The sequence below is a fragment of the Adiantum capillus-veneris genome, chromosome 20 (genome assembly GCF_014529385.1).
Source record: "Adiantum capillus-veneris isolate H3 chromosome 20, ASM1452938v2, whole genome shotgun sequence".
NCBI lineage: Eukaryota > Viridiplantae > Streptophyta > Polypodiopsida > Polypodiales > Pteridaceae > Adiantum > Adiantum capillus-veneris.
The window spans coordinates 53649366-53665057 of NC_140950.1; the positions used below are offsets into that span (position 1 = coordinate 53649366).

A 15692-nucleotide genomic window follows, 5' to 3' on the forward strand; every position below is an offset into this window, starting at 1 on the left:
TCAATGCCCTGCACAATGTTTCAAATGCCCTTTGACACAAGGACATGTTGCATCATGTAAGCCCACATAGAGTAATTGTCCCCATCCAATCTGTCCTAAGCAACAAATATCTTGAACACATCTGTGTTGTTGTCAGCCATGGCGAATGCTGCACGTGATGTGAAAACTGCTTGAAAAGAGGAGAAACAAAGTGGGAACAACACATGCTATATAGAACAAACTATAGAAGATTGTAAGAGACCTGTTATGCAAAAAATAGCACTGACAAAATTTTTGCACAAAATGACGAAATAGCATGTGCAGTTTTGTTTGTAGTATAAATGGAGGCCGAAATGAGCTAAATCAAAAAACTGAGTAGACCTGAAATATTTGTCGACTTGCAAACGCTCGCCAAAGATCACAAAAATCGAAAAAAGTGAGCAGGCATGTGCTGGAGCTGCTGGCGACTGATTAAGCCCGGGAGGATGCAACCTGCTCTGATACCAATTTTTGGAATTAGGGTTGCAAGAAAACACACACAGCTTGGAGAAGACGAAGAAAGCTCAAGGCATACAACATAGAATGTATTACTTAGTGTGCAATGGAAAGATTAATTAGCCCTAGAGTGATAGGCGTATATACAATGCACGGGGAAAAAAACCTCCTAGTGAGGGAAAAAATGCCCCGACGGTCCTAAGTGTGTTCACACACATCACTACCACATGTATGGTAACAGGTTTGTGAACATTTTCTACATTTGTGGAGGAAAACATGGATATGCATTTATTTGGTAAACACTAACCCTACTAACCCATGGTGTGACCCAGCCCTAGAGTTGTGAAGGGTCCTTAGCTAAGGAATGTTTCCTTTGAAAATGCCCTTCAGGTTGGAATGGCCCATTTCACTTTCCTTGTCTTCACGGTGAACTCTTAGAAAAAATTACCGTTGGAGTGCAAGGCAAATCGTCTAGGAACGGTGGGAAGGGTTGAAATTTTTAGTCTTGGACTGGGCAACATTGGACGCTCTAGAGGAAGCCGCCGGCATTCCAAACCGCCCACCACTGAAAAGACATCTAGAATCCTCCATTGCCGCTCTCTTACTGCCACGTGCTGCAAACTGCCCCCCCCCCCCCCTCTCTCTCTCTCTCTCTCTTTTCGCGCGCGCATGCATGCACGAGTTCTCTACCCATCACACTGGTGACCCGCCATAAAATTTTCATAGATTCTCCCTGTAAATGATTTTTTTAGAATCGTACATACATATTATTTGGCCTACTCGCACCGTTCGTTAAAAAGGTTATCGCACTAGTTAAACGGTAGCATATTGTTCTCCCTATTGATGATATTATTCTCCCTATTGATGATTTTTTTAGAATCTTACATACATATTATTGGGCCTAGGTTATAATTTTGTTAACTTATGCTAACCTTTTTAACTAATGCTACCGTTCGCCTGCGAGTTATAACCTTTTTAACTAATGCTACCGTTTGTATGGCTTACTCGCACGACCTCCCTATGTTTTTTCCAACTCCCTTGCTTTCAATTTTACGTTTTGGGGTTCGAAAAAGAACAAGGCATTTGGAGATAGACGTTGGCACTACCTTTCACTCAGATTGAAGAAAGAGAGGGCATAGAGAGAGAAGGGAACAAAGAAAAAGAGTGACTATAGATTAAAGAGGAAAAATATAAAACATACCTTCCAAACATTTGAAGGGTGCTCAGATGTACATGGGCTGAAATTCCCTCACTTTTTCCCAAAAGGCAGAGTCAACAAAATATATCCCAACCCAACATATGCTGAGTTCAGTCGGGCCGGCAATAGAGCAGGCAAAGGAGCGTGCATCTCCTTTGGCACGATGTGGTTGGACAAAACACATATCGCATATGGGTAGCCCCTCCCCGAAGAGGAGAGTTGTTGCCCGTTTTTCAACGTAAAACACGGACTGACGTGGTTGAATGCAAGCCAAATGCATCGCAGCTGCACACACGACACTAGGCTAACATCGGTGCTTGTAATAAGCTTTCTCTATCAAAATTAGGGAAAATTACCAAAATACCCCTCTAATTTGTGGAAATTCCCAAAATACCCCTCAAATTTCAAAAATTCCCAAAGTACCCTTATATCTATTTTCGTCAAGATTGTTCAAGATTTTGTTGGAATTAGGGTTGCAGAGAAACGCACACAGCTTGGAGAAGACGAAGGAAGCTCAAGGCACACAATAGAGTGTGTGTTACTTAGTGTGCAATGGAAAAATAGATAGCCCTAGAGTGATGGGAGTATATACAATGCACGGGGGAAAAAACCTCCTAAAGAGGGAAAAATGGCCCGACGGTCCTAGTGTGTTCACACACATCACTACCACATGTATATGGTAACAAATTAGGGTTGCAGTGAAACGCACACAACTTGGAGAAGAAGAAGGAAGCTCAAGGCACACAATAGAGTGTGTGTTACTTAGTGTGCAATGGAAAAATAGATAGCCCTAGAGTGATGGGCGTATATACAATGCACGGGGGAAAAAACCTCCTAAAGAGGGAAAAAATGCCCCGGCGGTCCTAGTGTGTTCACACACATCACTACCACATGTATATGGTAACAAATTAGGGTTGCAGTGAAACGCACACAACTTGGAGAAGAAGAAGGAAGCTCAAGGCACACAATAGAGTGTGTGTTACTTAGTGTGCAATGGAAAAATAGATAGCCCTAGAGTGATGGGCGTATATACAATGCACGGGGGAAAAAACCTCCTAAAGAGGGAAAAAATGCCCCGGCGGTCCTAGTGTGTTCACACACATCACTACCACATGTATATGGTAACAAATCCCCCCTGGAGTGATGCGGTGAACGAGAGCTGGCACATGAGTAGAGTGAAGTGCCATGCCCTAAGGACATGATCAATCCACAAAGGGGAGTAAGCCCAAAGCTTTGTGAAAAGCTTCAAGCTTCTCACGAGACAATGCCTTTGTGAAAAGATCTGCAAGGTTGTCCTGTGTTGGCACATAAGCCAAGCTGATCTCTCCTGCTGAGAGCCTCTCCCTGACATAGTGGTAATGCACCTCGATGTGCTTTGTGCGAGCATGAAAAACTGGGTTCCTCGCAACTACCGATGCTCTCTGACTGTCAGTGTAGATAGTGTTGGCAGTGTCTTGTCCAACTCCCAAATCAGCCATAAGGCGTCTGAGCCATACACACTCAACCGTAGCTGTGAAGACTGCCCTATACTGAGCCTCACAACTCGAAGTGGCCATAGTAGGTTGCTTCTTGCTCAACCATGATATACATGAACTACCAAGCATGAAACAAAAACCACTTGTGGACACTCTCGTGTCAAAACAACCAGCCCAATCTGAGTCCAAAAAAGCATGTAAGTCTGGCGGCAATGATCCCCCCTTGGGATAAAAAAGCCAAGATGTAAAGTGCCACTAAGGTAGCGGAAAATCCTCTTGACAGCCTGCCAATGCTTAGACCCTGGGCTATGCATAAATCTGCTGACTTGTGAGACTGCAAACTGAATATCCGGCCTCGTGTTTCATACATAAATGAGGCAGCCAACAGCTGTTTGATAAAGAGTGACATCAGCAGGATCGCCAGCATCATGTAGACTCAACTTCAAACCTGTTTCCATGGGAGTGGCAATAGGTTTGCAATTCTCAAGTCCAAACTTACATAGCAATGTCTCTATGTAACTTTTCTGACACAAGGAAATACCACCATCACACTACTTAAACTGTATACCCAAGTAATGATGCAACAACCCCAAATCTTTCATCTTGAAAGTAGCATTCAAATCAACCTTAAATTCAGCAATATGTCTCTCATTTGGTCCAGTGATTAGCAAATCATCAACATAAAGAACCACAATGAGAAGTACATCACCCTCACGCTTTACATACAATGTGCTTTCTGTTGGACTGTTACGAATGCCTTGTTTGACCAAATAGTGCCAGCTTTCTCATACCAAGCACGAGAAGATTGCTTCAACCCATACAAAGCCTTGTTACATTTGCACACTTTGTCCTCTTGTCCTTTTATGACAAAACCGCGAGGCTGCGTTACATAAACTTCCTCAAATATGTCACCATTCAAGAAAGCAGTAACAATGTCTGATTGATGTACATCCGAACCAAAATGAGCTGCCAATGCACATAGAAAACGCACAGTAGTCATACGACAAGTGGAAACAAAAGTCTCTTCATATCTATGCCTTTTTGCTGTGCATAACCCTTTGCAACAAGTCGAGCCTTATGGCGATCAATCTCACCATCCGGTTTGCGTTTGAACTTGTAAACCCACTTCGTACCAATGGCCTTTTTGCTAGGAGGAAAATCACATAAAGTCCATGTGTCATTTTCTATGAGTGCATCATATTTTGATTGCATGGTAGCCATCCAATTTTCTAAATTCTATGCTTCATCAAAAGACAGAGGCTCCTCAACATCATGTAAGCTAGACACAGCCAAAGCATAACAATCTAATGCATAAGATGCATGGTGAGAGCCTGAACGAGTACGACTAGACAAAGGTGCATCCAATTTACTGTCACGCAAAGTGTGCACCAGCCATTTTGGCATACCTCTAGCCTGCTCATTTTCAACCCTTTCCTCATCAAGTACATCATGTACATCTGCATCAGTAAATAGGCCGATCTAGAACATTTTCAGAAACCCCCATAGGCTGTACATTTGCCTCATTGGAAGTTACATTCGTATTTGCACCACAAAAAAGAGGCAAAAAAGTGTCATAAATGTCGTGTGAGCTTACATTACTGTCTCTAGTACATGACAACAAGGGCTGAACAGAATCTTCCACAAACACTACATCCCGTGAAACCAGAATACATTTTGTTTGTGGATGATACAACTGGTAACCTTTGCTTTTAGCACTATAACCAACAAAAATACATTTGACAGCCTTATCATCCAATTTTCTGCGCTACACTTGTGGCACCAAAGCATATGCCAAACAACCAAAAACACGCATGTGCTCAATAGAAGGCTTTCTATCATGCCATGCTTCATATGGAGTAATAGACTGCAAAGCTTTCGTAGGACACCTGTTAAGTACATAAGTGGAACACATGATGGCCTCAAGCCAAAAAGAATGCGGCAAAGCTTGACTTTTGACCATACATCGTGCCATTTCCATCAGTGACCTATTTTTCCTCTCAGCAACACCATTTTGTTGAGGTGTATAAGGCATTGTACATTGGTGTTTTATCCCACGACTAGCCAGAAATGCATTAAATTCATGAGACATATACTCCCCCCCTCGATCGGAACGGAGGGTGCCCATAGTACATTTCGAGACATTTTCAGCCAAAGCCAGAAATTGTTTGAAGCACATAAAAACTTCGGACTGCGCTTTAAGCGGAAATACCCATGCATGCCTCGAGTAATCATCAATGAAAGTCACGAAGTACAGGTAATTTCCCAAGGACGGAGTTTGCATGGGCCCACAAACATCACTATGCACAAGCTGCAACCTGCATGTGGCCCTAACTGAACCATCCTTTGGTAACTTAGAACACTGCATTTTACCCAGAATACAGCCTTCACAAACGTGTTTGATAGGTGCTTCAAGAGGCGGCAAATAAGCAACCATATCAGATTTCTGCAAACGTAGCAAACTGACAAAATTCAGATGACCAAAACGTGCATGCCAAAGTTTTGCATCTGAAATAGACCTTGAATCTGCAACAGCATTTGCAAAATTTTGTCCACACTTGTCATACAAAGTGAGCTTATACAGCCCATGGCACAAAAGCCCAGATGCAACAATTTCATCACCAAAACTGAGATCATGAACTGTACATCTGTCATCCACAAATTTGACTACAAGTCCAAGTCTAGCAAGTGCGTATACAGATAAGAGATTCTACTTGATCCCAGGTCCATAAAGTGCATCAACAAGTGTGAAGGAGCTGCCATTAGCAACAGTGAGCACAATCTTTCCAACTCCCTGAACTGGATAAGAGGCGTTGTTGGCACAAGTGACTGAATTACCATGAGGGACAGACTCAAGAGAGGTAAACAATTCACGATGTGAGGTAATGTGCTTTGTAGCACCACTGTCGAAATACCACACATGTGAATCTGCAGCAACTGACAAACATGCATTATGGACAACAGGATTGTAAGTGCACTCTGCGCTAAAAGCCCATTCTGCATCAACATCAGCATTATAGTCTCCTTTCACAGAAGACTCAACAATGGCTGCATTTGTAGTGGAACCAGCATTTGCAGTGGAACCACCCTCTTTCTTCTTAGCCTCTTTGGCCTTCAACTTAGGACACGACTTGATCAAGTGATCATTAGCTTTATAATAATGGCAACGCATCTTCTTTTTGCCCTTGTCACCAGAATTTCCAAACGAATTGATGCCAGCAGAAGCATTAGGAACATAATTTTTGCCACTCGCAGCAGAACCATAAGAAGTGTCTGCATTACTGTTACCACCCTTTCTTTGAGAAGCAATAAAAGCCTGTTCAACTGCACGCTGCCTAGTCCTGTTTTTTCTGGAAAGTGACTCTTGCAACAGCAATGTGCATAATGCATCAAACTTGACAATTGCTGGATTTCCTTGGGTCATAAGTCTCCAAGTACTAGCAAAAGTCTAGTAAGGCATCAAGAACAGTCTGCACAAAGGGAACTGTTTGAAATGACTTCTCCTGTAGAAATAAGTTGCTCATTGATATCCTTAACACTAGCAAGGAAAGTGTCCATATCATCTTCGTCATGCATAATCTTCGACTCCAACTAATTATGCAACAAAGCAATTTTAGCCTCATTGCGACTTGCATAAAGACCAGCCAAAATATCCCAAGCCTGTTTTGCAGATTTTGTTGAACGGATGTGAGGAACAATGGTGCGCTTCACAGACAACGCAATTAATGCATGAGCCTGCGCATCCTTAACATCCCAACGAACTTGTGCTGCCGTAGGCAAAACAACTCTAACAACAGCAATCCTTGCAGTAAGACCTGCGACATCCTCAACATCGCCTACATCTTCAGAACCAGGACGTACATCAATGCCCTGCACAATGTTCCAGACGCCCTTTGACACAAGAACATGTTGCATCATATAAGCCCACATAGGGTAGTTGTCCCCATCCAACCTGTCCTCAGCAGCAAACATCTTGAACACATCTGTGTTGTTGTTGTCAGCCATGGTAAATGCTGCACCTGATGTGAAAACTGCCAAAAATAGGAGAAACGGAGCGGGAACAACATGTGCTATATAGCACAAACCGTAGAAGACTATAAGGCACCTGTTATGCAGAAAACGGCCTTGATAGAAATTCTGCACAAAATGACAAAATAGCCTGTGCAGTTCTGCCTGTAGTGGAAATGGAGGCCGAAATGAGTCCAAATCAAAAATCTGAGTAGACCAGCTCTACGAGCCTTCCCAAAGTATTTGTCAACTTGCGAACGCTTGCAAAAGCTCACTGAAATCAGAGAAAGTGAGCAGGTGTGTGCTGGAGCAGCTGGCGACTAAGCCCGGGAGGACGCAACCTGCTCTGATACCATTTGTTGGAATTAGGGTTGCAGAGAAACACACACAGCTTGGAGAAGAAGAAGGAAGCTCAAGGCACACAATAGAGTGTGTGTTACTTAGTGTGCAATGGAAAAATAGATAGCTCTAGAGTGATGGGCGTATATACAATGCACGGGGGAAAAAACCTCCTAAAGAGGGAAAAATGCCCCGGCGGTCCTAGTGTGTTCACACACATCACTACCACATGTATATAGTAGCAGATTTTTTAATCTTATTTCCTTTTTGACAATTGAGATCCATTTTTGCGTGCTTAGCATGTAATTTGTGACAAATTATCTCGCAAAAAAAGGCAATTATGTCTAAAGATGATGAAGCATTCATCTCCAAAGCCTACATAATCAGCTCAAATTCTCGATTAACCATCTTATATTGATAAGCAATGAGTCTTGTTATGAAAAGCTACAAACTCTTTAATCTTTGGAGAAATTTAATTTCACAACCGGGGGTATTTTGGGAATTTTGAAAATTTTGAAGGGCATTTTGGGAATTTATGACAAAATATTGAGGGGTATATTGGAATTTCCGCAAATTAGAGGGGTATTTTGGTAATTTTCCCTTAAAATTATCACCGTCTTGTGTGAACTCGTAGCAAAGGCAGGCAGTGAGGTCGCAGGTTCAAGACATGGGTGTGGCCTGCCCTGAATTTACAAGCCTACCCGAATTTACTTTTCTCCCCGAATTTACCAAATGTCCCAAATTTACAAATGTGCATCTAGCGGTCTGAATCACCTCAACCGTCGATCCCATTTGAAGCCGCCCGTGCGAGATAGTGCCACGACACTAAGTGACACATAACATTAAAGAGGGGGGGGGGGTAAGGGGATCGACGGCGAGGAAGTGGATGCGGGGAGCCCGAGGCAGATTAAACCCAGACGCGCGACAAATCAATGCGAAAAGGAACCCGAGTAGCGACTCGATTTGAACCCAGGGCCTCGTCGCCCAGATTGTGACGCATGGGGTAACCATCCCACCCGCGCGCACATGTTGTACCCATGGCCCGGGTTTTTGGGGTTTTATTATTAAAACATAGGTGCTGTTCGGGTTTAATCTGTGGCCGGGATTAGTTTTTAAGTGCCCATCTACGACTGCAACCTCTCCGATTTTCGTGCACGCACTTCTGTGCCCTCGATCCCCTTACCCCCCCTTTATACTATGTGTTATTTAGTCCTGAGGATAGTGTGGAGGAACACACTTGTGTCGTGCACGTGTATTCCTGTTGCCAATTCGCCAGCTCGACAAGAACGGTATTTACACACACACGCGCGCATACACAGAGTAGCAATACACGTTGCCTCGAGATGGCTGCTTCTGTAAGGGGAGGAGGCAAGGTATCCATCGCCAATGAAAGCGTGGGTTCACCTTCATCGTCTGCAACGAAAGACATAAGCACCTCATTGCCATCTCTCTCCCCGGCATTTGAACTTTTAGAGCTTCCCCGTGACTGCCTCGTGCGCGTTTTGTCTGCTTTGAGCGCTCCCGATGTGTGCCGTATGGCGAGGGTCTGTCGCACTCTTCGGGCCATTGCTGACTCCAACGACCTTTGGGCATCACGTCTGCCATCTGATGCAGCCTTCAATCCTCTCTGGCTCTCTCTCCCAAGAAAAGACCTCTATTTTCGACTTTGTGCGGGTTTGCTACGCAAGGATATTTCCCAGGCAAGTGTCTGCATACATACCTCTTGGCATGTGTGTGCCTTCGTGTGTGTGTGTGTGTGTGTGTGTGGATCCATTAGATAAGCCTGCATCATACGCAGACCGCAGACCGCAGACCTCATTGTGCATGCGCATCACCCTAATTCTGTGTGATGTTGTGCAATCTGGAAACATATGTGTGACATATATATGGTTGTGCATGTGGGCATCGAATACAGTCCAAAATCTTACATTATTGTCAACACAGAATGGCCATGAGCAAATGGAGAAGACTAGTTTAAAATCCCAGGTTCAGATGTTTCTTACATTGATAAACATCTTAGGCTTGCCTGCCTACGAGCATGTGGCATTGTGGCTAGTCTTTGCCATTGTGAGATATGATCCTATGTACTTATGTGCGGTAGAGTGTGGTCAAACCTTGGCAGAGGGACCTTCTGCCGTGTGTTTACTTGTGTGGACAGGCCTGTGGAACTTACATCTTTGAGGAGTATCATGATGAAGCAAAATCTTTTCTCATGTGTTTGTCGATGCTTAAGCAAACTTATTCTGTTTTTGGGTTGCATGCAGCCATACTGGATGGATCCAGAAACAGGTGAAGGTTGCTTTGTGAAGTCAGCAAGAGATTTAACCATAGTATGGGGTGATGATCCACGCTACTGGCGATGGGAGTCTCAACCTGATTCGTGGTTTGTCTTTTCCTCTTTCGAGAGCTGATGTTCATGTCCTTGGTTGAGTTGTGATGGAAGCCTGATTGATTTGTTTCAGGTTTGTGGATAGCGCACATTTGCGCGATGTCTGCTGGTTTGAAGTGCGTGGTGTGTTTGAAGGCGTTTTCTTGCCAGGAACCTATACAGTGTCATTTCGAATGAAATTTGCGGACACATCACGCGGGTGGGGTGGAGCTCCAGTCAGTCTCTCCCTTTCTACATCAAATGGTCACTCTGTAGAGTCACAGCGCTTTTTCCATGGAATGCGGAATCAGGGGCTTGCAAATCTTGCACCCTTGAGACAATTGCGTACATGCTCATGGATAGAGCTTGATGTTGGACAATTTGATGTGCATCGAGAGATGCACATTGCGCTGAAGTTCTGCATGATGGAAATCGAGGGTGGGAACTGGAAGAATGGAATAGTGTTGGACTGTGTAAAGATCCAGCCCACGAGGGTCATTTCATAGAAATTGGTACGACTTAAGGTGACGCTATTCAAATCCACCCCTAAAACGAGGTGTTTCGGCTAAACTTTATATTCCGTTGTTGTTCTGATAGCAGCAGAATTAAGAAGGATTCCGCGTGCAAGCAAGCAGGGCTAGTATAAGAATGTGGAAGCCATGGTTAGGAGTACAGGTCTCACTTAAAGGTGAGTTGAGGCTTCTTGTATTCATCCATTTACATATGTGTTAAAGATGCAGAGGTTCATCACTGGATAAAGTAGATGTTGAGAAGTAGTGCGCTTATACGTAGACTTCCTTTGACACTGGAGGCAGGTTTGATTTTTGACAGGCACCCTGCTTGCCTTTCATTGGGTATTTTAGTGTATTTTTTCAAGGATGGCTCACATTTTAACCCATAAAAAAATGGGCAAAATACCAAATAAAAGGAAAAATATAGCTGGAGGAAGCAGACTACATGTTCATGCAAGTTTTTGATTTGAAGCTGGCAGTGTGCAGCAAGAAGAACTTTTTCTTAGTTGTCCCCAATAAGCTGTTTAAATTCTCAGGAAGCGTACCTCTATTCTCGAGAAATCCGGGGTTGTGACATTGGCAGCAATTGCCGTGTTTATGACTATCAAAATTGGAGTGGATTGAAGAGGTCGTCAAATTGAGGAACAATCTAGAAGTGAAATGATGAGGAGAGTGCTTGTGAGCATAATCATCATTTAAAGCTTGATACTCTTCAATGAACATGGGAAATTATCTTAACAGAATCACTAGCCGGTGTTTTTTGGGATTATTGTGGCTAACTACAAGGATCTAAGGTGGACTGCTTATGCTGTCATTAAGTAAGGATCTATTACTGAAATTTATAGGCATTGAAGGTGGCTTTTTGTGCATCGAATTCATGGAAGTTGTTTTTCTCTATGTGCTAGTTATGTTTTAAGACCTCTACATTCTATTAACCCTTGTGTAGTATCTTGTGATAAGTGTTGGTTAGCATCACTTGACATGGCTAGTGGGAACATCAAAATGTTAAAAGAGGCCACACATTATAAAGTACTAGGTGCCGTGGTTTCTACCAAAATCATACAGTAGTCATGTAAAGCAAATTGTAGTAGGATTCCTTCGAGACAACTGGAGCTGGTGGATTTGCTCTGTTGTCATTGGCTATTGTGCTAGCCTGTGGTTTGAAAGAACTCTCAGAGTTCGAACTGTTATATAGAGTATGGAAAAATCCTTTGCGGGTTCGTGATTTGGACACCATCGTAATTGGGATGCTTATGCATTTGTGTATTTAATTTGTTGCTAATGTATCAATAGGTAATATGCTTATGCACTCGTATTTAATTTGTTGCTAATGTATCAATAGGTAATCTCTCTCTCTCTCTCTCTCTCTCACACACACACACACACACACACACACACACACACACACACACACACACACACGGTGCGCATGTGTGTGTGTAGCCTTGAGTCAAATCACATCCTGATGCCCATGTGTGTGTGTGTGTGTGTGAAATATGTATGTTAAAATTGCAGAAAGGCATTGTTGAGGTACTTTAATGAATCAAACCATCAAGGAAACCTTTCAAGAGAATCAGCTAAAGACTCGAGACTTGTTTATGGCCAGTGAACCTTTTGTATATTTTCGACAAAGGAGGTGAACCATATTGCCTGAGAAACCCATTATGAACATCCTCGTTCTTGTCACTAGCGCTACATAGACCTCCTTGACATCATACATGAGCTCCTTAGCTACTCTTCTGCCTGGTCATGTAACCCACTATGACACTAGATCCTTGTAGCATGAATCCATATGAAAAAGGAGCTTGTTTGAGCTAAATAGTCAAACGCCCATCATGCAAAAAAGAGAGCAAATTTTAGTGACTTTTGAAAAGAATCTTAAGTGCTAGGAATAATGTGTCCTATCTCAAAAATAAGCATTTTATCCTTGAAAGGTCTTGATTGAGGAGGAATTTCCCGTAGAAGAGTGGCTGTTTATATCCATACAAGAAGAATACTAAGATATACCTCGACAATGTGAGGTCGGAGTTTTATGACGATTTTCTTTTGTTGTACCAAAAAGTATACCAAACTTTCCTCCACCCATGAAATTATGGTCAAGTTTAAGAAGGGCTTTGCCTATGAGAGGTGTGCAACAACTGCCAATGACCCTCAGAGGTATGAGATTGCATGGGTAGTAATCAATAAGCATGTGCATGATACCTATATGTTGCAAAAGGGAGGCCTAGAGTGGAAAATTAAATAAGTTCAGGTGTGAAAAGGTGTAACAAGTGAAGCCTTGCCCATAGATTTGGTTGTTTCTTCCATGCCAGTGTCCTCCGTTGCCACCTCCGATGCATTGAATCTCAAGGATGGATAAACAATGAAGGTGGTTGTTGGAAATGGTGTGAACTTGCTTGTTTGTCCTTGAAGGTGTTGTGAAAGTGCTCTAATTTGTGTTTTACAAGTGCTTTCAATGTATGAATTTGGTTCAAGGTGCTTCATTATTCCTTTTGAAGTGCTAAACAAGCTTTGCAGTTTTTGTTAGTGCTTTGAGGTTTCTTGGGACTCTCACAAGGGAGGCCAAGAACGCTTAAGGCACTTGTTCCTGCGTAAAATATGCAATTCTTCAAAAGTAGTAAAAAGGTGCTTCGAATTGCTTTAAAGTGTATCAACATGGTTGATGTGTGTTCCTTGGGATTAAATGACACCCATATTAAATGCACGGTGGAGTAATGGGATCGACGGCCGGGATTGTGGGGCGGGATCTCGAGGCGCACTAAACCCGGCCAGCGGGAAAACGAGGCGCGTTGTAAAAAGGCGAGGCGCATTAAACATGGCCAGCAGGAAAAGCGAGGCGTGACGGGGCTATTTGAACCCAAGACCTGACCGTCCGAGTTTAGGGTCACATAGGCTAACCACTTCACCCGCGCATGCATTGTGTACTCACACCCCTTTTTACAACATTATATTATAAAATAAAATGCATTTCCCAGGCTGTCTAGGTTTAGTGCGTGTGAGGTTTAGTTTTTTATTTGATTTTTGGGGCTATGATCTTCTCGGCTTTCGCGCTTGGGCCTCTCCGCCTTTGATCCCATTGCCTCCCCTCTTAAATATAGGTGTTACTTAGTCCTGAGGGTATGTGTTGCCGAGTACTTAAGTTTCCATCTAAGTGCTTCCAAAGTAGTTTTAGGTCTCTTGAAGTTCCTTCAGGTGCTTTGTAATCTTTAATGTGCTTTGATCTATTCTCGGATTGTCTGTGTCTCTTAACAATTTACATCCTAAGAGTTGGTGTAATGGTAAGGCTTTGTCCTCTCAACGTATGGGTTCTGGGTTCAAATCCACGTTAGGTCACACTCTAGAGGGACACCTTGTGCTCACTTGGTGCTCACGTTGCTAGGGCTCTTGCCCTTGGACACTCAAGTGCATCCTCCTTTTCGGGTGGGTCACTCGAGGAGGAGGCTCCAAGCTGGTTGCTACGAGTTCTCTACACCGTTCCTAGCCCGTGGTGCATCTACTAGTGGCCATGGTGATGCCTATGTGGGGCTCTTGCCCTTGGACACTTGAGTGCATCCTCCTTTTCGCGTGGGTCACCCGAGGAGGAGGCTCCTAGCTAGTCGCTATGAGTTCTCTACACCGTTCCTAGCCCGTGGTGCATCAACTAGTGGCGATGGTGATGCCTATGCATGGCTCTTTCCCGATGGTACGTGTCCCTTGCCCGATCATGTAATATGGCTAATATTTGGAAGGGATAAGCACCTCCCCGTGTGGGTCCTGTGGTGTGTTGGGGGAAAAAAAAAACAATGTACATCACCAAGTGCTTCAAAGTGTTCATAAGTACTTGCAGGCTCTTGAAAGCGGTCAAAACTACTTAAAGAAGCTTGGAAGTGCTTTAAAAAGCTTCTATGCACTTAAGAGTCTCTCACAAGTGATTCAATGTGCTTTAGAGTGGTTTAGAAGTGGTCAAACGTAATTTGAAGTGCTTAAAATTGGTTTGAATTGAGCTTGTGTAAGTGATGAGTCCACCTATATTTTTTCTTTTGTAGGGAGATCATAATGCTTTGCAGCTTGATTTGCTAGTGCTCATTCTGAGGTTTTGTGTAATCCCACCTTCAAATTTTTGAATTTACCTTCAAAAATAAACTTTGTAGGTGGAAAAAATCTACAAATTTTGGGGGATTTTAGTGACTTATTTATTAAAAAAAACCTTCAAAATTAGGCCAAAAACCTCTTAGTTTTTGCACCTATAGGTTTTCTTAAGTTCTTGGAAATAAGTTTATGTCGAGCACTGTCGGAGTCCTTCATTAGTTTCTTAAAGAGGGAGGGTAGAGCTTTGTTGGTGCCCACGTCACCTTGTAGACATAAATCTGCAACAATTTTCCCATGTAGACAATCTAATGACCCTTCAAACGCTCTAAGCTAACAACAAAGGTATGTGGGAAGATGGCAGGTCTAAGGCTCTGTGTTACAAGGCTCTGGAAAAGATAGGTTCACTTTATCCAAAGCCTGTTCAAGATGAAAAATGGCCGGCTCAAATTTGGGCAAGAAGGTTCTCAAGCCGGTTCAAATTATGAAATTTTTAGTTATAGTATGAGACTTTTAGTGTAATTATCCCTCTCAAAGTTAGAGTTAGCCTGCTCATATGCGCGTGAAAAGGTTCGATATCCGGGTCCACCAAAAATGTTTCTCGAGCTGTGTGTTAAACCTCTCGCTTAGGGTCAATTACAACCTCAACTTCAAGAATCAACACTCATATCCCTTCCTTGTCCTTTTGTGAGCATAGCTTGAAGGTTGAAGTTGGCGTACAAGAACCTATGAAGCTCTTAACAAGTCTCCCAAACCATAAAACATCACCCTTCAAAGCAAAGTACACCTAATCAATGCTTTTCAGTGAAGCTACTTTGAACCGCTCCCTCATCATATGGTTTGATTTTCCTTGCTATTGCTACAATCTTCCAATCACTCAATATCCCCTACTACTTCAAACTTCTCATTATAATAACTCTTAGTACAAATTTGATACTGTAGCTTCTTTTGCAAAGATCTTCTACAACCTTCCTAGCCATTCCTCGGGACTAAGTAACACACAACATGGTGGTGAGGGGATCAACGGCTCACAAGTCCACACACGAAAATCTATGCAATCATAGCCGCGGCCGTCACATTAAAACTAAACCTAGCCACAAATTGAATCTGCTAAACGCGAATAGTGCATGTTGTCTTAGAATAGAAGCTTATAAAAATGGGCATGGATACAACATGTGCGCGTGGGTGAGTTGGTTAGCCCATGTGACCCAAAACCCCAACCGTGAGGTGGTGGATCCAAAATCGGCTAGCGATGC

The 15692-nt window shown here is 43.1% G+C and overlaps 1 protein-coding gene across 3 annotated transcripts; it reads left to right on the top strand.

The window, feature by feature from the left end:
* Positions 1–8745: 8745 nt before the first annotated feature.
* On the top strand, positions 8746–11189 carry LOC147432524 (putative F-box protein PP2-B12). 3 transcript variants are annotated; one of them, XM_086492430.1, is made up of 5 exons: positions 8746–9191; positions 9756–9874; positions 9954–10204; positions 10276–10371; positions 10460–11189. In XM_086492430.1, exons 1-5 carry the CDS (start codon positions 8835–8837, stop codon positions 10498–10500), a joined length of 864 nt encoding a protein of 287 aa, XP_086348556.1. In that variant the 5' UTR covers positions 8746–8834; the 3' UTR covers positions 10501–11189. The 3 variants fall into 3 exon arrangements, with proteins under 3 accessions (XP_086348556.1, XP_086348555.1, XP_086348554.1); XM_086492428.1 differs by having other exon boundaries at positions 8750–9191; positions 9954–10371; XM_086492429.1 differs by having other exon boundaries at positions 8747–9191; positions 9756–9871; positions 9954–11189.
* Positions 11190–15692: the final 4503 nt, after the last annotated feature.